This window comes from Pomacea canaliculata, linkage group LG7 (genome assembly GCF_003073045.1).
Source record: "Pomacea canaliculata isolate SZHN2017 linkage group LG7, ASM307304v1, whole genome shotgun sequence".
Lineage (NCBI taxonomy): Eukaryota > Metazoa > Mollusca > Gastropoda > Architaenioglossa > Ampullariidae > Pomacea > Pomacea canaliculata.
This window is the reverse complement of record NC_037596.1, coordinates 24171244-24189769: the sequence shown is the minus strand read 5'-3', so window position 1 is coordinate 24189769 and position 18526 is coordinate 24171244. Positions and strand designations below refer to the sequence as shown.

Genomic DNA, 18526 nt, shown 5'->3' with positions numbered 1-18526 from the left:
ATAGTAATACACCTAAAGATATTTTTGAATTGCTTTTTGGTTTGTTGGTATGTTTTCCTGACTAAAGACAATAGAGCACACTGTATAACGTGCATTGTTTACTCTAAAATTGTGTTAAGAGACACAAACACAAAGAATGACAAATACAAGAAAAGCACATCTGGAAATTAAAAACAAGGATTGTAAAAACCGGTGGGAAAGTTCCCTACAATTTAGAAAATAGCAGAAGCAGAATTTTTATCCTCTCAAAGCCCACAAAGAGAGGGCACGCCAACATAGGACGAACATATTATGGGTTAAACATATCCCCAACACTACAAAAACGAAGAAAACTCAATTTCATAAAACTATTGAATTAAGTAAGTAACCTGGAACAAACCACAAAACAAAAGCAGAAAATATTTCTGACATTAGCCCGACTCCAATTTATATTAGAGAGGCATCTTTATAAAAAAGAAAATGTGGCTGTAGGAAGACAGGCACCTGAAAACCCATCGCCATCCACCCAGCCTTGACCGTGTCCAGTTACCTGCAAATATGACTTCTTAATGAAAATACAGCAGGTTTGTGATGTGCATGTAAATGTGTGTGCACGGAGTTGACAGTAAGTTCTGACATCTGACATCTTGACAGACTGACCTGAACTGACTGTTATCAGCTGCTCGCCAGCCTCCTCACCTTTTCCGTCATCATTTCCGTCGTCTCAGGTCTGGACCTCATTTAATCACATTATCGTTGCCCACATCTGACAACCTAACTCCCGAGGTGCATCACGGTCCTTTCCTCGACAACAGGCAGTCTCGTGCTTCCATTCTCGAAGAAGTTTTGCTGGCGAATCCTTTTCTCTAGCAGCCATGCCCGGTGCTCTGATATTCATACTTTCGGTGATGTTTGTCTCTGTTTGCAAGGTACAAGGTAAGGTTTTTTGCGGCATTAAAATTTTACTTTATTATTATTTATAATCTTTTGGAAAAAACAACAATTATACTCGCACACATTACAAAGGAAATTCAAATTGTCTTAGTCAGCACTTTGACTAGCTGACATCTTAGAAAAATGAAGGTGATTAAAAGAATTAAGTAGTGCGGGGAACAAAACCTATTTGTTTTCTTTAGAAAAAAGTTAGATCGTTTATAAAGAAGGTTCTTCAAACAAGGTATCATTAAAAAACCGAAGACAAATATAAAGTTTGAAATAGGAAGATATTTTGACTATGAAAATTACAATAAAAATGACCAACTTTATTAAGTCCATTACACAGATATACTCAGATTTTTGTGTCAATTTTGCATTTGTTTATTTTTCATGTGGCAACAACTGTGATGGGAAACGCTTTGTTCATAACGAACAATGAAGAAGTCGGCGGTAACAATAATGATACAACAAAAAGTAATGAAATATTATCTACGCCGGTTTCAACTCTTTCGGGTATGTTACAGTTATTTTTGTAGTCAAAAGCCGATTTTAGTCATATTTGATGATATCTAGGGAAAGATTGTTACAATAACAACTACAGTAACAATGACAAACTTTAGTAATACCAGTGAGCAATTATACTTAGATTATATTTTGCTTTTTTTTTCTTTTTCATGTTGCAACAACTGCAAAGGAGAAGACTTTGTTAATGACGACGAATATGAAGATTATACAACAAGTATTGAATCTTCTACGACGGTTTTTAATTTGTCAGGTATGATCAACAGGTTTTCTGTATATTAACTTTACTTCTTAGCAAAAAGGAAGACATTTATTTAGTAATGTCCTAATGGTAATTAATCTTCCTTAAATCCAATTTTTCATTTGTGGGTCACTTTTCTGTAATGTCTGGAGCACCTGTAATGCCTTTTATCTTGTAAGTTTTGTTTGACTCATTTAAAGGTATATACATGACAAGGTAGCATCTTTTAAAAGTGTATGTGATTCATGTATATAGATATCCATAGTAAGTAAGGTTTGCACTTTAAATGTGCACAGTTTACATACAATACCAGCTGAAATAGTATAAGGTGATCATAACTAAACTAATGCGATGATGAATGATTAGAGTATGTAGAATGAAATAATCTTTCCACGTAGATGTGAATTTATCGTCTGTTGATTGATTGTGTCTGACTGGTTTGATGTAGTCATGGCAACTATCATAAAATTCTGTAGTCTAAAGAGACAGGATATTTGTACAGGGATGTCTTATGGACACTCTACAACTAGACAGACATTGAGCAAGAAGCTGAGTACTCATGGCCATTCTAATGAAACCTCGACTGTTGAAGCATCTCATGGTAAAGGCTCAACTGCTGAAACCACTCATCATAGGTCTGGTGTCCATAAAATCTCGACACCTAACAACTCGACCACTAAGAACAAAGACTCACACCATAATGCTTCGACTCATGTGGGGCTCATTATTGGGATTACAGTGCCTGTACTTCTCCTCGTCGTAGTCATTGCTGTATTCTTTCTAAGATGTCTTTGCAAAACAAAAAGTAAGTCCAAACCCATTTTTACTAAAAAAGATTTTTTTCAAAATTTTGTATTTACAGTTTATTGCAAGTTTATGGGATTATGAACATGCACATTTACTGTGAAATGCTTTGCTTTGTAAAATTTATCCTTTTTTTAACCTTCTTTAGAGGTAGACCTCAAAGAACATGTTTATGCTGTTGATGGAGGAGACGAAAACATGAGACGGCAATACATTGGCAATGAACAGCAAAAGGCAGTGGGCACAGAACAGGATCCCATGATTGTTCGTCTGGACCATACAGCACCCCTGAGTGATAGTGGAGACTACATCAAACTTCAAAGCTTCCGAGATGAGTGCCTAAGCATCCCAGATGCAGAGCAGACAGATATGAATATTAATGGGGATCAGGTTGAGCCTCCTTGTATAAGTCACACTGACATAGTCACTTAGAGATGACCTTTGACTCATTTTGTATAGTCTTCGCGACGAGGCTGTAATCCACGTAGGACAGGATGCCAATGATGAATTATTCATGTTGACAGTTTGGACACACTGGCAGTTGGATTAGAGTTCAAACATCAAGAGCAAAGTATTACAGACTCGAAGTAATATCGAAAGGAACACAGAGGTCTTCCAGCAAGTTACCCATTATATCAAACTCTTGGAAATAAGATTATTATTTTATGATTTAAATATGAACCATGAAATCGAAATACTGACAAAAATAACACTATGTCCTGATATATATATATATGCTGCTGCTGCTGCTGATGATGATGATGATGCTGCTGCTGCTGCTGCTGCTGCTGCTGCTGATGATGATGATGATGATGATGATGAAAGTAATGTTTACTTTGCTACTAGGTTTTTATCAGAAACAAACGACTCAAACATCTGCTCCAAAGATTATATTTATCTGTCAATATTTTTAGATACTCTTTGCATTTACTGCATTATGTTTTTTGCTCTAAACACAATTTCGTTTCGAAAAAGTATTTTTTTTCTTATTTTATTATTTTGGAATGTATTTGACTGATATTTTTTTTCAGTTGCACACAACTTTGCAAGTAATTAACATTAGCAAAGTATATCCTGTTATGCAAGAAGTTTCAAATTGTTTAAGTTTTATTGTTTGCTTACATTTTATGCATCTTTGACACTTATTTTTAAATTTCGATTTACGTGAATGCATATATATCAGCATCAAAGAATGTTAAATGTAAAATCTTTTTAATTTTTTAAAAGTGAGATGGAATTAAGATTTGTAACTGATACTGCGCTTGTGATGGGTGTATGCAAATGTGTCACAATGTAACATACGTTGTAAAAATTTAATTGCTGATTGAGTATTCATTAAACAATCATATGTTTTCAGTAATATAAATATTAAGATGTATAGTTTTTTCACTTACGAGTTGTGTGCAAGCAATAAATAAATTATTTATTAACCAGTTTCATACTTCATGAGGCTAGTCTTAATCTTCATTTATTGGAAATCCGTGGATCAGTAACAATATTTACAGCTTTTCCTTGCGTGTACGTGTCTGGGTGTGGTAAAGTGCATCATGTCGGCATGTTTATACATCCGGGGATTTAGACAAAGGAAGCTGGGCAGTCAACGCCTTTTATCCCTTCCCTCCTCTCGCCTCCGCTCACCCACCTCAAGTAATGCGATTTGTTCGCGCGTGCCCAATAACAACTGACAACACAGTTGTACACATAAAATTAATATTAACAATATAAGAAATATTAAGCTGAGTGTTACAAATCACCATACAGATATATTCATTAATAGAGTGACCTTAGATCAGGTCAGTGAACTTTGAGTGTAACAAAAGAACATTTCTCTTCGTGGCTCTGACTCCCGTGGTCAGGGCGAGCACTTCATCTGACGTCCTCAGGTGTGTGCACCTGGACAGCCTCACACACAGCTGTCATCATCTCCTCTATTACAAGGACTCTATTGTAAATGTCCACGAACTGTAGAACAAGTGTTCAGCGAATTGCACACAAAATATTTCCCCTACATGCTACAGTAGTACAGTTATTGAAGTATATTTTATCCACAAACATGACACCGCAAATTCAAGATCGAAAGATATTGCAGTTCCGTGATGCTTCAACACCGGATCCTGCTGAATGCGTGCAGTCAGTAAGATAAGAGACAAGAGTGTACACCATGCACAGATAAATGTTAGGATTGTTGAGAGAGCAGTTACATGCAACAGTTTAGTGCAAATGTAACCTAGTAGTGAAGTTATCATGTGACAGCAACAAACTTCCAACACACTCAAAGGCAGGAACAGCCAGCGGGCGTGCGACCCTTGAATCCAATGGTTTGTACAACGGCTGCGTCATCAGGACAGTCTCTTCTCAACTTCTCTTATCTCCGCGCTCTTCTCTTCCTTTGGTTGGTTTATTTAGTAAGAAAGTACTTCCACCACTATGGGGAGATAGGGAGGGAAAGACAATCGGATTACCGGGAGAAAACCTCCGACTCCCAGGCCTGGCATCACATACATAAAATGTCCCGAGACGAGATCTGAACCCTGAGCAGTCCCCTGCAGTGGTGACAAGCAATGTTTTAACCACTACACTACCACCCCTCCCCTCGAATCTCCGTTGTTGTTGTTGTTTGTTGTTGTTGTTGTTGTTGTTGTTGTTGTGTACATAAATATTAGGAATTGGCACCCGTAACCCTAGTAATTGCAGACAAGATTATTTCTAATACTGAGAGGAAAGCAAATTAAACGTTTGCAGAGTTATATTGCCATCTACTTCCAAATACTTTTATGATAATAATGTTGTCAGTGACAACGATTATTTGTTATTTTATTGTTCATAGTCTAACTTTCAATCAGCAATCAGTTTATACTGTATTTTTTTATATAAAATCAGATATTTCCTAGTCTCCGTTCTTACGACAAATGCTTAATGTCAAAGTTAACCCTCTCTGCGATCTGTTAGTAATTTTTCGCGGTAAAATTTCTTTGATGCAAATTGTAAACAGTTGCTGCAGTGAACGAATTTATTGTTGAACTGCAAGTGAATTGCCAAGTTCCGCATTTGTTTTGTTTTCAGCACAATCTATACTTGTGGTGAGGCTAGTTTAACCACGCCCATACAACCTAAATGTCTATGTTGTCCTGCCAAAGTATCGAGACAGTCTAAACTTTAATTGCATGCTGAGTAGTAAGAAACTGGAAATGTTTTCTTGTAGGAAATATCTGATTATTGCATTGTTTGCTTCTCTAGGTATTTTGGGAAAAAATGAAGGTAAGTTTATTCTGTCTCAATTTTTTTTGTTATAAGCACACTTAAAAACTGATTTTGATACTTATTGAAATAAAGATAGGATAGATTCTAGTATAAAAGGTATCGAGAATTATTCATTTGGCACTGCAATCTTATGATGATAAAAACACGGAGTAAGAAAATGAGACTTGTCATTAAATATTTAATCACAGAATGAGATTTGCTGTTGAATACCAGGTCACACAATGGAACTTTTTGGGAAAGTCTGATGTGCTATATCTTTTAAAAGTGATAAGTTAAAGTTTTCTTCCATATTTGTAATCAAGATCTTGAGAAAAATATTACCATATAACTTAACCAAACTACAAGTTCCCTGTAGTGCACAGATGCAGATTTTATTTACTCTCTCACTGTGCTGTTGTATATGCCAATCACACATTCATTAAGCTTGTTTTCCATAAACAGGTGTTAACATAATAAACTGCACGATCGCAAAGTTAACTGTGTATGAAGATGCACCAGAACCAATCACATGTAGCAGACTAACAACAAACGGGACTAACATTTGGCGACATCATGACGATCAGAAGATAATAGGAGAGTGCAGTGCTGAGGGGAACTGTACAAATTATTTCAACAGGACCTGTTGGCTCAGCAGGGATCCATTTTCAACTGAAAGTCGACTCACAATTATCAGTGATTTTCGAGAATTCAGCTCAGTCCGCATCAGTTGTGAGGACAAGGAAAGTAAAACTAGCCACAGATGTATAATAATTATTAAACGTTAGTATTGGCAGAATTTTCTTTTACACCTTCAAACTAATGCAACATTTGCGTATGTGTGCTTGCTTTCTTTCAATGTATGCAACATATAGTGTTCACTTCACTAACAATGCTGGCCAAAAAGAATATAAAAATCATGGAAAGGCTTTTAGTCTGCCTATAAAAGGGCGTGTGTGTGTGTGTGTGTGTTCATTTAGAGAGAAAAAAGGGGGAAAAAGAAAGGAGAGAAAAAAGAAATAAATGGCCTGAAGTATTTAACGCCAATGAACCACTAAAATAACAAACACTTATAAAAATAACTAATATATTATAATAATCTATTGTATCTAAATGGTAATAATCATAAGAGGGCAGACATCAGTGATTAAAGATCAAACTCCGTAAACAATTATCATTTTAAATTGCATAGTAAAAATACTATCAAGACGTATGTTAGTTTAAAATTCTATTTGTTTTACAGAATTAAAAAAAATGTCTTTGAAAGGTTTATGTTTCCTATGTACTTTTACAAAAATACCGCATCGCCAAAATCTGGTCTTGAGGTTTTCTGTAACAGGTCAGCCTGTTCTCAGTGACTGTCAAGTACACACGACCAGTGGAAATGTTTCTGGATCTTGTTTTGCCGACAAGTTTTTCTCATCTGATGGTCATTATTCCTGCAACTGGATGATGAAAGGTCCGGTATGTTCCTATGAATGCATTTGTGTTAGCAAGGGTTGCAAAAGACAAGAATAAACATATGGAATAAAAACTTCGTACAAGCCACGCATCTAAACGAGGGCATAGCCGCTTGTTTCAACATCAACTGACAAAAGTACTCAAAGTACATCTTATAGAAAATTAATTCACACATCCATTTTCTTGTGTAGGAAGGGCAAAGGAAGCGGATTACACCTGGATTTTGGGGAAACACAAAGATCTGCAACAAAGACTACTGCTGGGGGACTTGCTCTTTCTCACATCCTCTACCTCAGGAGAAGGGAATATACAACTACACGATTATAGTCCTTGATTCTCCTAAAGGAACATTCTCGCAGCAAGTTATCATACGTGAGTTTTGTGCAGACTTTGCACTTATTGATGCTAGGAATATGTCATTTAAGAGTAGCACTTCCCCTTCCATTATTTAGAACAAATATGTATCCTAATTTTTCTTAATATTTTGAACAATGTTGTGGAAAAATATTTGTGGCATTAAATGGTGCCCACTAATTTAGAAAACTATATATTCTTTTTTCGGTTTTTTTCCTGTAAAAATGTACTTCTTATTATATTCTCAATATATTTTAGTATATTCTTAATGTATTTTTATTATATTCTTGATGTATTTTTATCATACTCTCAATGTATTTTTTATTAAACAATACATATACAAAACATAAAAAAACCAACCAAACAAAAAAACAAAAAAACAAAACTATCGCATACATCAATTTAGATAAATAGATCAACAAACGTATCCCTGACAATGTACACAAAACTTTCATCCACCTTGTCATACCTTAGCCCAGCGGTTCTCAACCTGTGGGGCGCGCCCCCTCTGGGGGGGGGGGGCGACGTGCTTAAAAGGGGGGCGCGAAGGTGGTAATTTTTTTAAAGTGTCTTATACCGGTATTAGTGAAATTAGCTTACATTGCTGGCTAATGAGGGCGCACGGATGTACCTTTGTTTGTCAGGGGGGCGTCACAAGTAAAAGGTTGAGAACCGCTGCCTTCGCCTATCAAAGACCAGCTGACATTATAGAAACAGCATAGGTTGTAGTGGTTTGTGTTTAACATTTAGTTGTAGCTTACATAAATACACGTCAATGAATAACATATTTCAGGCACTCCACATATTTCAACCATACACTTGACTTATACTTATTTATAAACATATGATATTAGTTACATCCAAGGTATAGCTCACCTACATATTATCTTCAAGTATATAAATGTTAATTAACTCATTCGCTACAAGGGGGTTCAGCGAGGTCAAATCCCCTCGTCTGCACGTAAGTTCACCAATTTAAAAAAAATCATAAAAAAATAACTGTAAGAGATAGAAAAACATTAAACTAATAATACGAGATCAAACAGTGTGAAACACAACTGTTTACATCTGAATCCTGCATGAACAATCACTTATTAGGTAATACAAAACAAATAGCAGATATTAGATTGAAAATTATTTTTGTGGTTGAATCACTGTATGGGCTGCGGTCGAATCGACTGTCGGCAGTGTTTGAATCAACTCGTGTTGTGGTCGAATCGGGAAAATCAAGCTGTCCCCACATCCCTACCCCTACCCGCCACCCTCTCCTCTCTACATCAGGATTCTAGGTTTTCACAGTCCGTCGGCATTTCCGTGGCTCGAGAAGTTCAAACTTTACAGAATTCACAACCTTTTTTTATCTGTTGGAGCTGGTAAGTACATGCAGTTGTTTTATCACATCAAACTTTAGTCTAAGAGAAACACAAATTTTATTTTTAAGCAAATTCATGGCGTTTATAGCACAGAGTAAAATGCTAAATACTTTGCATTATTGTGAAAAAGGTATAGCTGACAAAAAAGGTAAGGTGGTCATTCACACATTTTGCAAGTTTTATGCAGTTTTATTTTATGGAAGTGTGTTATTTGTTGTTTCTTTTGTGAAAAAAAGAAAGAAATTGTAATTTCCCTACAAGAAAAGGTCAAGTATAAGCTTTCAAGATTTGTCAGTAACTGTCATTTCAGAAGACATTTGCAGAAGTCATTGAACGAATACATTTGCATTATTGTATATTTAACAACTTATGAGTGATTACATAATTGTTAAATATGACAATGCAGTTGTTTTGATATTATGTTAAAATGAAGATACGATTAATAGCTGACTATATGTGGTCTATTTCTTAAGATCCTTTAATGGTTATAGGAAAAAAGTGTACATTGTTTCGTTGTTTGTATGTAATGTTGCTTTATTCATTTCTAAGACTTATGTAAGTGTCATTGCTTTGACTTAAATTTTCAATTAACATCAGTATGCTGATAAAATATTTTAAATATGTAATCCCTGTATTTAAAGGAAACACTTTAACTAAGTGAAAACTTGATTAACTGATAGCATGGTGGTGCTATTACAATTGTTTCACCGACAAGTCAAGGAATATATGTAAATAGAAAATGTCGAGCTACACAGGGATGTTTGCTGTATTTTCAGAATGGGATCAGGGCTAAACCAATGCAAGAGGATAACTTTGAGGTAAATGGGATTCCACCATCTCTGCCTGTGCAGCCCCTTTTTACAGAAGTTTAATAATTCAACATTCAACATATTGTAAACATCCAGGCTCTTTATGTGTAGGCCTAGTCTATCTTGTATTCTATTTCTCTCTCTCACACACACACATACACACACGGAGGCAAACACGCACACCCAACACAGACATGCATATACATCCGCATTTTCTCTCGCGTATGCTTCAAGTCTTTCATAATTTTAAACATAAAAAAAATATAAGAAGAAGATTTTTTAAAATTTACATTAGCAAAAGTATTTAGAACCTTTCCTCGCATGTATCTGTCTGGGTGTGGTATTGTCCGTGTGTTTATGCTTTAGGGAGCTTAGACAAAGGAAACTGCACAGCCAACGCCTTTAATTCCTTCCTTTCCAAAGTCCACTTTATCTAAAGCTCATTAAAATAATTGTTAGTGTCAAACCCCGTATGTTAGTACGTTTTCTGCACTTTCACATGGTAAATTTCTTGTTCTACAAGCTGTAAATAATTTCTACACTGAACGAATTAATTGCGGAGTACTAAAGGAAATGTCAAGTTCCGTCCTTGTTCCGTTTTGTTAATTTGAAGTTAGGCTAGTATAACCACGCCCATATTATCTGAATGTCTATTCTGTGCTGCCAAAATATCCAGGCAGTCTGAATTTTAATCCTATGATGAGGAGTGAGAAACTAGGAATGTTTTCTTGGAGGAAAGCTCTGATTATTACATTGTTTACCTCACTCTACATGTCAGGAAAAATTGAAGGTAAGTTTATTCTCTCAAACAATTATGCTTAGTTGTTATAAAGACACAAACAAACTGATTAATCATACTTATTGACAATGATGTTGACTCTGGACTCTAATATAAAAGGTATTCGATAATTCTGCACTTAAGACTAACAACTAAGGAAGATTGAAAATTATAAGTAAAAAAAATGTGACTTCTTATTAAATATAGAATTACCATGAGATTTGCTATTAAATGGAAAGTCGCAGACATGTTATCTGCTATATTTTAAAGTGAATCTCCATGATAAGTAAAGGTTTTTTTTTAATATTTTGGTTTCTAATATTCATACTTGGCACAATTACCCCCATATAATTAAAACTGACTATAAGTAGTTTGTGGTGCTATTGATGCACATGTTGTTGTGCCACTCTTCTCATGCATGGGTGAATCACATTTATTAAAAGCTTGTTTTCCATAAACAGGTGTTAAGATTATGAACTGCAAGGTAACAAAGTTAACTGTGTATGAAGATGCACCAGAACCAATCACATGCAGCAGACTAACAACGAACGGGACTAACATTTGGCGACATCATGACGATCAGAAGATAATAGGAGAGTGCAGTGCTGAGGGGAACTGTACAAACTATTTCAACAGGACCTGTACACTCAGCAGGGATCCATTTTCAACTGAAAGTCGACTCACAATTATCAGTAATTTTCGAGAATTCAGCTCAGGGCGCATCACTTGTGAGGACAAAGAAAGTAAAACTAGCCACAACTGTCTACTAATTATCAAACGTTAGTATTGGCAGAATTTTCTTTTACACCTTCAAACTAATGAAACATTTATTTATTTTTAATTTGACTTCTTTCACTGAATGTGTACTTAACTAACCACTGTGGCCGGAAACAATATAAAAATTGTCTAAATAATTTTAGTCTTCCTGTGTGTATGTGTGCGTGTGTGTGTCCAAGTGAAGAGAAACGGGAAGAAGAAGAGCTGATGTGTAGATTTAATTAATGGACTACTTTCAACGCCGAACACAAAAGTAACTCTAATAAACTGCAGGATATAAAATAACAGTTTATTTGAAGAATATTTTAAATAAAGGGTGATAGTCATAAGACTTCATTTATTGAAGATCCAACTTACTAAGCAATTATCATTTGAAATAAATAATAAATACTTTCAGGATGCACGTATGTTAGTGTAGTAGTCTTTTTCCGACACAGATAAAAAATTAATTTCCGTAAATGTTTACGTTTCCTATGTACTTTTACTTACCTACCCCATCGCCAAATAGCTGGTCTTGAGGTTTTCTGTAACAGGTCAGCCTGTTCTCAGTGACTGTCAAGTACACACGACCAGTGAAAATGTTTCTGGATCTTGTTTTGCCGACAAGTTTTTCTCATCTGACGGTCTTTATCCCTGCGACTGGATGATGAAAGGTCCGGTATGTTCCTATGATTGCATTTTTAATAGCAATGGATGCGAAAGACAAGAATCCTACAAGCCATGTTAGTATATCATTTCGTGTAGTTTTGAATTCCCATATTCACTTGTTTCAACAACTGACAAAAAATATTCAAAGTACGTTTTATAGAAAATTAGTTTAACGAGCCATTTTCTTGTGTAGGAAGGGCAAAGGAAGCGGATTACACCTGGATACTGGCGAAACACAAAGACCTGCAACAAAGACTACTGCTGGGGGACTTGCTCTTTCTCACATCCTCAACCTAGGGAGAAGGGAATATACAACTACACGATTATAGTCCTTGAGTCTCCTAAAGGAACATTTTCGCAGCAGGTTATCATAGGTATGTGTGTGGTGACATAACAAGAATTTTCACCATTATTTTTTCCCTTTCTTCTTCTTTGTTTTCATTCGCTGTTCTCTCTACAGTAAGCTATGGACACAGTAACAATGATTTATCTGACACTGAGTAAATTAATAAAATAATAGCTGTTGGCTTTCTTTGATATCTTTAGTTTATCAGTCTAACCAAACAAAAAATTTGAATTTTTATGGAATGTTATTGATCTCAGCAAGATAAACACAGATGAATTGAAAACTATTTTTTAAAAAGCATTTAGTCTAAAGATATTTGCTAACACTATTCTCGACATAATTACCTTCGTTGATAATTCCTGATGTTTAGGGTCAAGTCCAGAAATCACAGAAGATTCTAGCTACGTTGGTATGATCATCGGAGTTGTGGTAACCATGACCCTAGTTATTGCAGGACTCATTGCAGTTCTCGTTTTCTACGCTCATAAGAAGAAACAAATTCAAAGTAAGGAATTTGTTCATGGTAAACTTGTTGCCTTTGTTTAAAATATTCAAGATGCAAGCTTATGTAGTATGCTTGAAATTGTAAATAGTGGGTGCAATCATTTCTCTAAATATCGTTTAGCTTGTAAAGATTTTAATGTGATTTTCTTGTAGGGGTGTCTTTATTAGTACAAATTGCTGCATAAGGAATCAAAAGCATATACGAAAGAAATACTAGCTAAATAATTCTTAATAATATTAATGAACGTGCATTTTATATTGATGAATCATGCACTTAGTGCCTAGTGGAAAAAATGGATTCATGCATAATTGTTATCCACCATATTGGATCCTGAGTCAGGTGAGACAAATTGCAGTGTGTATTTTTGTCTCTTAAGTTTATGCTCTGACCATTAATGAATTATTTCACATAGATGTATTTTTTCGTTGTAGATCAAGCGATGCGACCAAAAAGACAAAACGAGGGTAAGAACCTAAAAAGAAAAGTGCGTAGTAATACTAAGAAACAAACAAATAATATAAAACCGATAGCTTTGTATTACAAAATTTCACTTAAAATGTAAGGCGATAGAAGACAATCACGGTATCCTAACAGTGTACTACCTCAGTTCTTAGAGACAAGGGAGGTAAAAAATATGTGTGATTTGACTGAAACAAGGAAAGATAACTATAGCATTCAAACTTATGAATTATGTGTAAGCCCATTTCATTTTACTTATATAGTTTAATTCAGTTATGATATTTGTTACTGGGCTGCATTGATTGTCAAGTTAATACTGCATCCAAAATCTAGAAGCATAGTTACAGTGGTATATCATAATAGAAACAATGTGCGTAAATAAGAATTTATTGTTATTTTATTGAAAACAAATGTTGTACCTTACTGTAACATAATCATGTGTTTTCTGTGAATCACAGTTTTACATTGAGGTGAACGATTTTGTAGACTTATTGCAATGTAAATGTGTAATTTTCTCTTTCCAGACTATGAGCAACACATCAATGTTGTCTACAATTTTAAAGAAAAAGTTGCAGTCCCACAGAAGGCACAGGAAAGGAACCAGTATGTGGAGAGCACAGGACCAAGTCTTCAAAGTCTTGATGAAGGCGACCGCGAATATTATGATGTGATCTGCGAGGACGGAGGAAAATCTGACGATGAAGAACTTTACCATAAAATAATCGATGACACTCTTTCACACGAAACATTACCTACACTGTCTTCAGAGCAAGAGTTAGAAGATTTGTAAAAAACAATTAACAATAAAATGATTCTAGACATTTCTTCCAAAGCTTTGTAATTATGTAAAACACCCCAACCTTCTACCCCCAACTATTTTAAAATACAATATATCTACAGGTAACTGCATCATTAAAACTTGTTTGTGATTAGACAACAAACAGAGCAAAAAATAACAGCACATTAGAAATGTCAAAGTTATATAGTATTTGTTAAAAATTGCATAATGTAAGACAAACAAACTAAAACATATCAATAATCTCAACGATTTGTTGGCACGATGTAATTCTTACACAATGATTAGAAATAATGTTTCTTGGATAATTTAAAGGTGATAAAGAGAAAAGAGTTCCATAAGTGGGACGGAAAGAAATAAGGAAAGATCATAAACATTTAAAGAAACACAAAAAGAAAGAAAGAAACAAAACAAAAGAAAAAAAAACAAAACAAAAGAAAAATCAACGAAAAAAGAAACTTAGAACATAGCATCATTATGATTTGAAAGGGTTATAACAAGTAATTCAATCTTTTTTTTCAATTTAGTTTTTGCCCAGGTCTCTGGAATCATTATAATAAATAAAAAAAAATTTAAATACTCACACATTAATAATGAATGTTGTTCTAAAAAAATCCAAATAAGAATATTGTGTGTCAATACTGTGAGGCCAGCAGTACATATGCGGTCTGTATCATTGTCATTTCATAAAATCTTCGGTAAGAGAATAAAGTTTTGCTTTAAAAAGTAATTGAGAGTTAGTACAATTTTTTATGGAAGCCTGTCAGTCTTTGGAGGAGTGGCTCAGCTTTTGCAGACAGAAAAAAGTTTCCATAATGACAACTTCTGCTGGAGCATCACACTAAAGGTTAAAGGCCAGTTTCAGAGAAATGCACAGTGTTAGTCTATCAGACCTGTGTTTACTGTGAGTATGTGTAGGATCTGGAATTTATCAACATATACTCTTTAAACTCATAAACTTTTATGAATTAACTTAATTTACATTGCTTACTATAATCTCAATTTCAAACTGGAAGATAATAAATAGTTAAATAATAATAAATAGTTCCCCATAACTCAAGTGTTTACAACAACAACTCATTTGTAAATCCCAGTCATGAAGCTGGAATAGGTTTTTATTTTAGGGCGCAGTGGCCTTGTAGTAGGGTCTTAAGATAATAATCTTTCCGTTGAACATTAATGTCATATCCTACACGACAGGATCTCTGTTAGGAAGATGGATGATCATAAGACTAAGATTTTATGAGACGATTTGTGTGCATGTACGATGTGTGCACATGCATTTCTATGAAAACAGCCATGACCTCAGACCTGTGTCAAGGAACAAAAGTATTGCTCGACATCATTTATTTATTCTCTAAATATTCTGACGACAATACTTATTGAACAGTGTACGATAAGATAGAATAGTCTGTACACGATGTTGTGCTCAAGATATTCCACACATCTATCACTTGAACATATTGGCTGTACTTTGTTTTCAGGGCGCAGTGACATCGCTGTAAACTTTAAAGATAATAAGCTTTTCGGCTTAAAGCTTAAATCGTATCCTTCATGACATTGCTGTAGGAAGATGACCAAGGTTTTATATCTCAGACAATTTCTGCCTATCGATATCCTAGCGCACGCTTTTATGATAAACGTGACATTATTTCAGCGTTTAAGGCATCGCAAATCCTTCTCAATTGTTCGCTTATCTCTAAGCTTCAGAAACTGAATAAACAGTTGAATCGTTTGGACATTACTTTACGAGCGCTTATGATCTCCCACACATCTGTCACTTGGTATGATGGCGCCATGCTGGTTGTCAATCACTTGTGAATCAACAATCTTTACTTTGTTGGTGCTATCACATAACGTGTATCAAAATGAAGGTAAGGCTAGATGATGATGATGATGATGATGATGATGATGATGATGGTGATGATGATGACGATTGACGCACCATTGACGACGATTGGTGGTGGTGGTGAGGATGATGATGATGATGATGATGATGATGTACTGTTCTTATAAAGCATGCTAGTTTTTCAAGAACCCTGTTTCTCTGTCTGTCAACAGGTGTTAAAATTAGTAAATGCGCCATCAACAAAATTGCGTTGTATAGAGATGCACCTGAGCCGATCACGTGCACAAATCTCACAAGGGACGGCGCAAACATTTGGCGACATCACGATGACAACCACATTATTGGAGAATGCACAGCTGAGGGAAACTGCACTAATTATTTTAAGGAAACTTATGGAATCAGTAGGAGAGCACAGTCGACAGAGAGTCAACTTGTCATCTTCTCAAACTTCACAGACCTTAAAGCAGACCGCATCACTTGTGAGGACAAGGGAAACAACAATAGTCACAGCTGTGTACTCGTCATCAAACGTGAGTAATAGTTTACTTGTTTATTGTTGTTTACTGTTAATTATGCGAGAAGTTGAGTGTTTGGTGTGTCTTTTCTTTGTTGATTTGTAACGCACATTGTGTGACATAATAATAGTAGATAGAAAACTGTCATGAAGATGCTTGTAACTAAGCCTCAGCTGATGCTTGCTATAAGATCATCCTTTTTGTCTACTCAATGTGTCGGCTGATGAGACGATGCAGTTGTAGCTCGCATACTTTCTCTCACTCGCCCACACAGACAAGCACACACACAAGTAAGTGTCATGTCATTAATATATATTCGACAAAAATATTAGTCACCTAAACTTAAGTCACATGACATAAAAGTACAATCTCATTACTGTTAAAATCTCAAGAAGTTTAATTGCAGGTTTCTACTTTGTTATTTCAGATCACCCTTCTCTCCGCAAATGTCGAGTTGATGTCAGCGCCACTAGTGGCTATGTTTCTGGATCCTGCTTTGCAGACAACATTTTTACCTCTGACGGCCTGTATGCTTGTGACTGGAGAGTGAAAAGTCCCGTATGTGGGTTTAACTGGAAACTCAAACTAAGAACGCAAACCAAAAAAAAAAAGAAAAAAAAAAAAAGAAAAAGCTAGTAGACTTTGACTGAGCTGGGGGAGGGAAGGTCATTGTGCCATCTTGTTATATGTTTCAAATAAGAAGATGATCTAAGCCGATCACTCGTGCAGGGCTATAAATATTAATTTTAAATATTTTAATGAATAATCAGTTCATTTAAAAAAATGTCTTATGTACAAGATTTTTTAAAATACATAATTAGAAACTCATTTTTAGTTAAATAGTTTTGAATTATTTTAAACTGTTTTCTTACGAAAACCTTTTCTTTTGCAGGAGGGAAAAGTATCAGGAAAAAAACCCGGCTTTTGGGGAAATACCATGTCATGCAAGGGAGACCACTGCTGGGGCACTTGCTCTTTTTCACATCCACAGCCGCAGGAGAAGGGACTGTACACATACACAATTATGGTTCTTAATTCTGACAGAGGGGTATACTCACAGAATATTTCAATAGGTATTTTGTTTAAAAGTTCAAATAAACTGTTGCACAAGACTTATATAAAAGTAGTCTTCCCTTTGTGTCTTTAGCGCAAGGTGTGGTCAACAAATAGTTTTCTTGTTGGATGCTGTTTTGTTTTAATAAATATTTCATAATATTGCTTACAATTTTAGAATGTGGCTCAGAAAATGTAATTTTGACAATCCTATTAACAATAGATTGTCCTAATCCATCTTTCTTTTTAGACGGCAGTCTATCAGACGACAAACACGCGAATCACGTGAACAGAATCATTGGCGTGTTGGTACCTGTAACCATAGTTACTGCGGCTGTAATTACCTTGATTGTTGTGGTCACAAAGAGGAGAAACCAGATTAAAAGTACGTAATCTTTTCTTTTTATGGAATGCAGTTCTTGTTAAAATGCCCTTAATGAACTTTTATATATATATGATAAAAATAAACAGAAAAATATTTCGTTTTCATTCTCTGCATTATGCATAAGAAGGTGATATTTTCTTACAATAAAATAAACATTAATGTCTGATTAGGTTTAATCTCATAAAGGTATGCTTATTATTGTTCATAGAATTTTTTTTCATCTCCTAGATGTTGAACAGCCAATAAATCTTCCTGAAGCCCCTACCGCAGAAGATGCAAGGAATTATTCCAGAGAACAAAATGGAAGGATCTGTCGTGAAGATGACACTGACTGTTACCACGTGGTTTGTGATGCCATAGACATTGATTACGAGATAGTCGATGACTGTTACCACGTGGTTTGTGATGCCATCGACATTGATTACGAGATAGTCGATGACAAAAATCCCTACGATAGAATATTCGATGACACGAACTCAAGCGAAAACTCTTTGTCACTGCATTCAGAGAAACAACCAACAGACTTGGAGGTTAATGTTTGATGTGAAAGGGATCTGAACAAACTGCTGACTTCCTCTTAAAAAATTAAACGACAATCAGATTTTTTTTATGTAATTTGTTTATATCGACTTATCATTGATATAAACATAAGACTTAATGTCAGGCCAAGCAAAGTTTATTGAAACTTGTGAAATGCAG

General features: G+C 35.1%; 3 protein-coding genes across 6 annotated transcripts; all 3 read left to right on the top strand.

The window, feature by feature from the left end:
• The first annotated feature begins 764 nt into the window (after positions 1 to 764).
• Positions 765 to 3915, top strand: LOC112569245. 4 transcript variants are annotated; one of them, XM_025246981.1, is made up of 5 exons: positions 765 to 915; positions 1357 to 1428; positions 1613 to 1690; positions 2181 to 2483; positions 2631 to 3915. In XM_025246981.1, the coding sequence occupies exons 1-5, from the start codon at positions 855 to 857 to the stop codon at positions 2912 to 2914; spliced, it is 798 nt and encodes a 265-aa protein (XP_025102766.1). In that variant the 5' UTR covers positions 765 to 854; the 3' UTR covers positions 2915 to 3915. The 4 variants fall into 4 exon arrangements, with proteins under 4 accessions (XP_025102766.1, XP_025102764.1, XP_025102768.1 ...); XM_025246979.1 differs by having other exon boundaries at positions 1610 to 1690; XM_025246983.1 differs by having other exon boundaries at positions 840 to 915; positions 1360 to 1428.
• A 782-nt stretch (positions 3916 to 4697) lies between these two features.
• On the top strand, positions 4698 to 18400 carry LOC112568189. The gene is made up of 10 exons (XM_025245359.1): positions 4698 to 4800; positions 5720 to 5740; positions 6185 to 6502; positions 7059 to 7183; positions 7372 to 7552; positions 16087 to 16404; positions 16817 to 16947; positions 17282 to 17462; positions 17693 to 17827; positions 18056 to 18400. The coding sequence occupies exons 4-10, from the start codon at positions 7169 to 7171 to the stop codon at positions 18367 to 18369; spliced, it is 1275 nt and encodes a 424-aa protein (XP_025101144.1). The 5' UTR covers positions 4698 to 4800; positions 5720 to 5740; positions 6185 to 6502; positions 7059 to 7168; the 3' UTR covers positions 18370 to 18400.
• Positions 10002 to 14755, top strand: LOC112568191. Its single transcript, XM_025245362.1, has 7 exons — positions 10002 to 10506; positions 10956 to 11273; positions 11805 to 11929; positions 12113 to 12293; positions 12636 to 12770; positions 13202 to 13234; positions 13754 to 14755. The coding sequence occupies exons 1-7, from the start codon at positions 10413 to 10415 to the stop codon at positions 14017 to 14019; spliced, it is 1152 nt and encodes a 383-aa protein (XP_025101147.1). The 5' UTR covers positions 10002 to 10412; the 3' UTR covers positions 14020 to 14755.
• Positions 18401 to 18526: the final 126 nt, after the last annotated feature.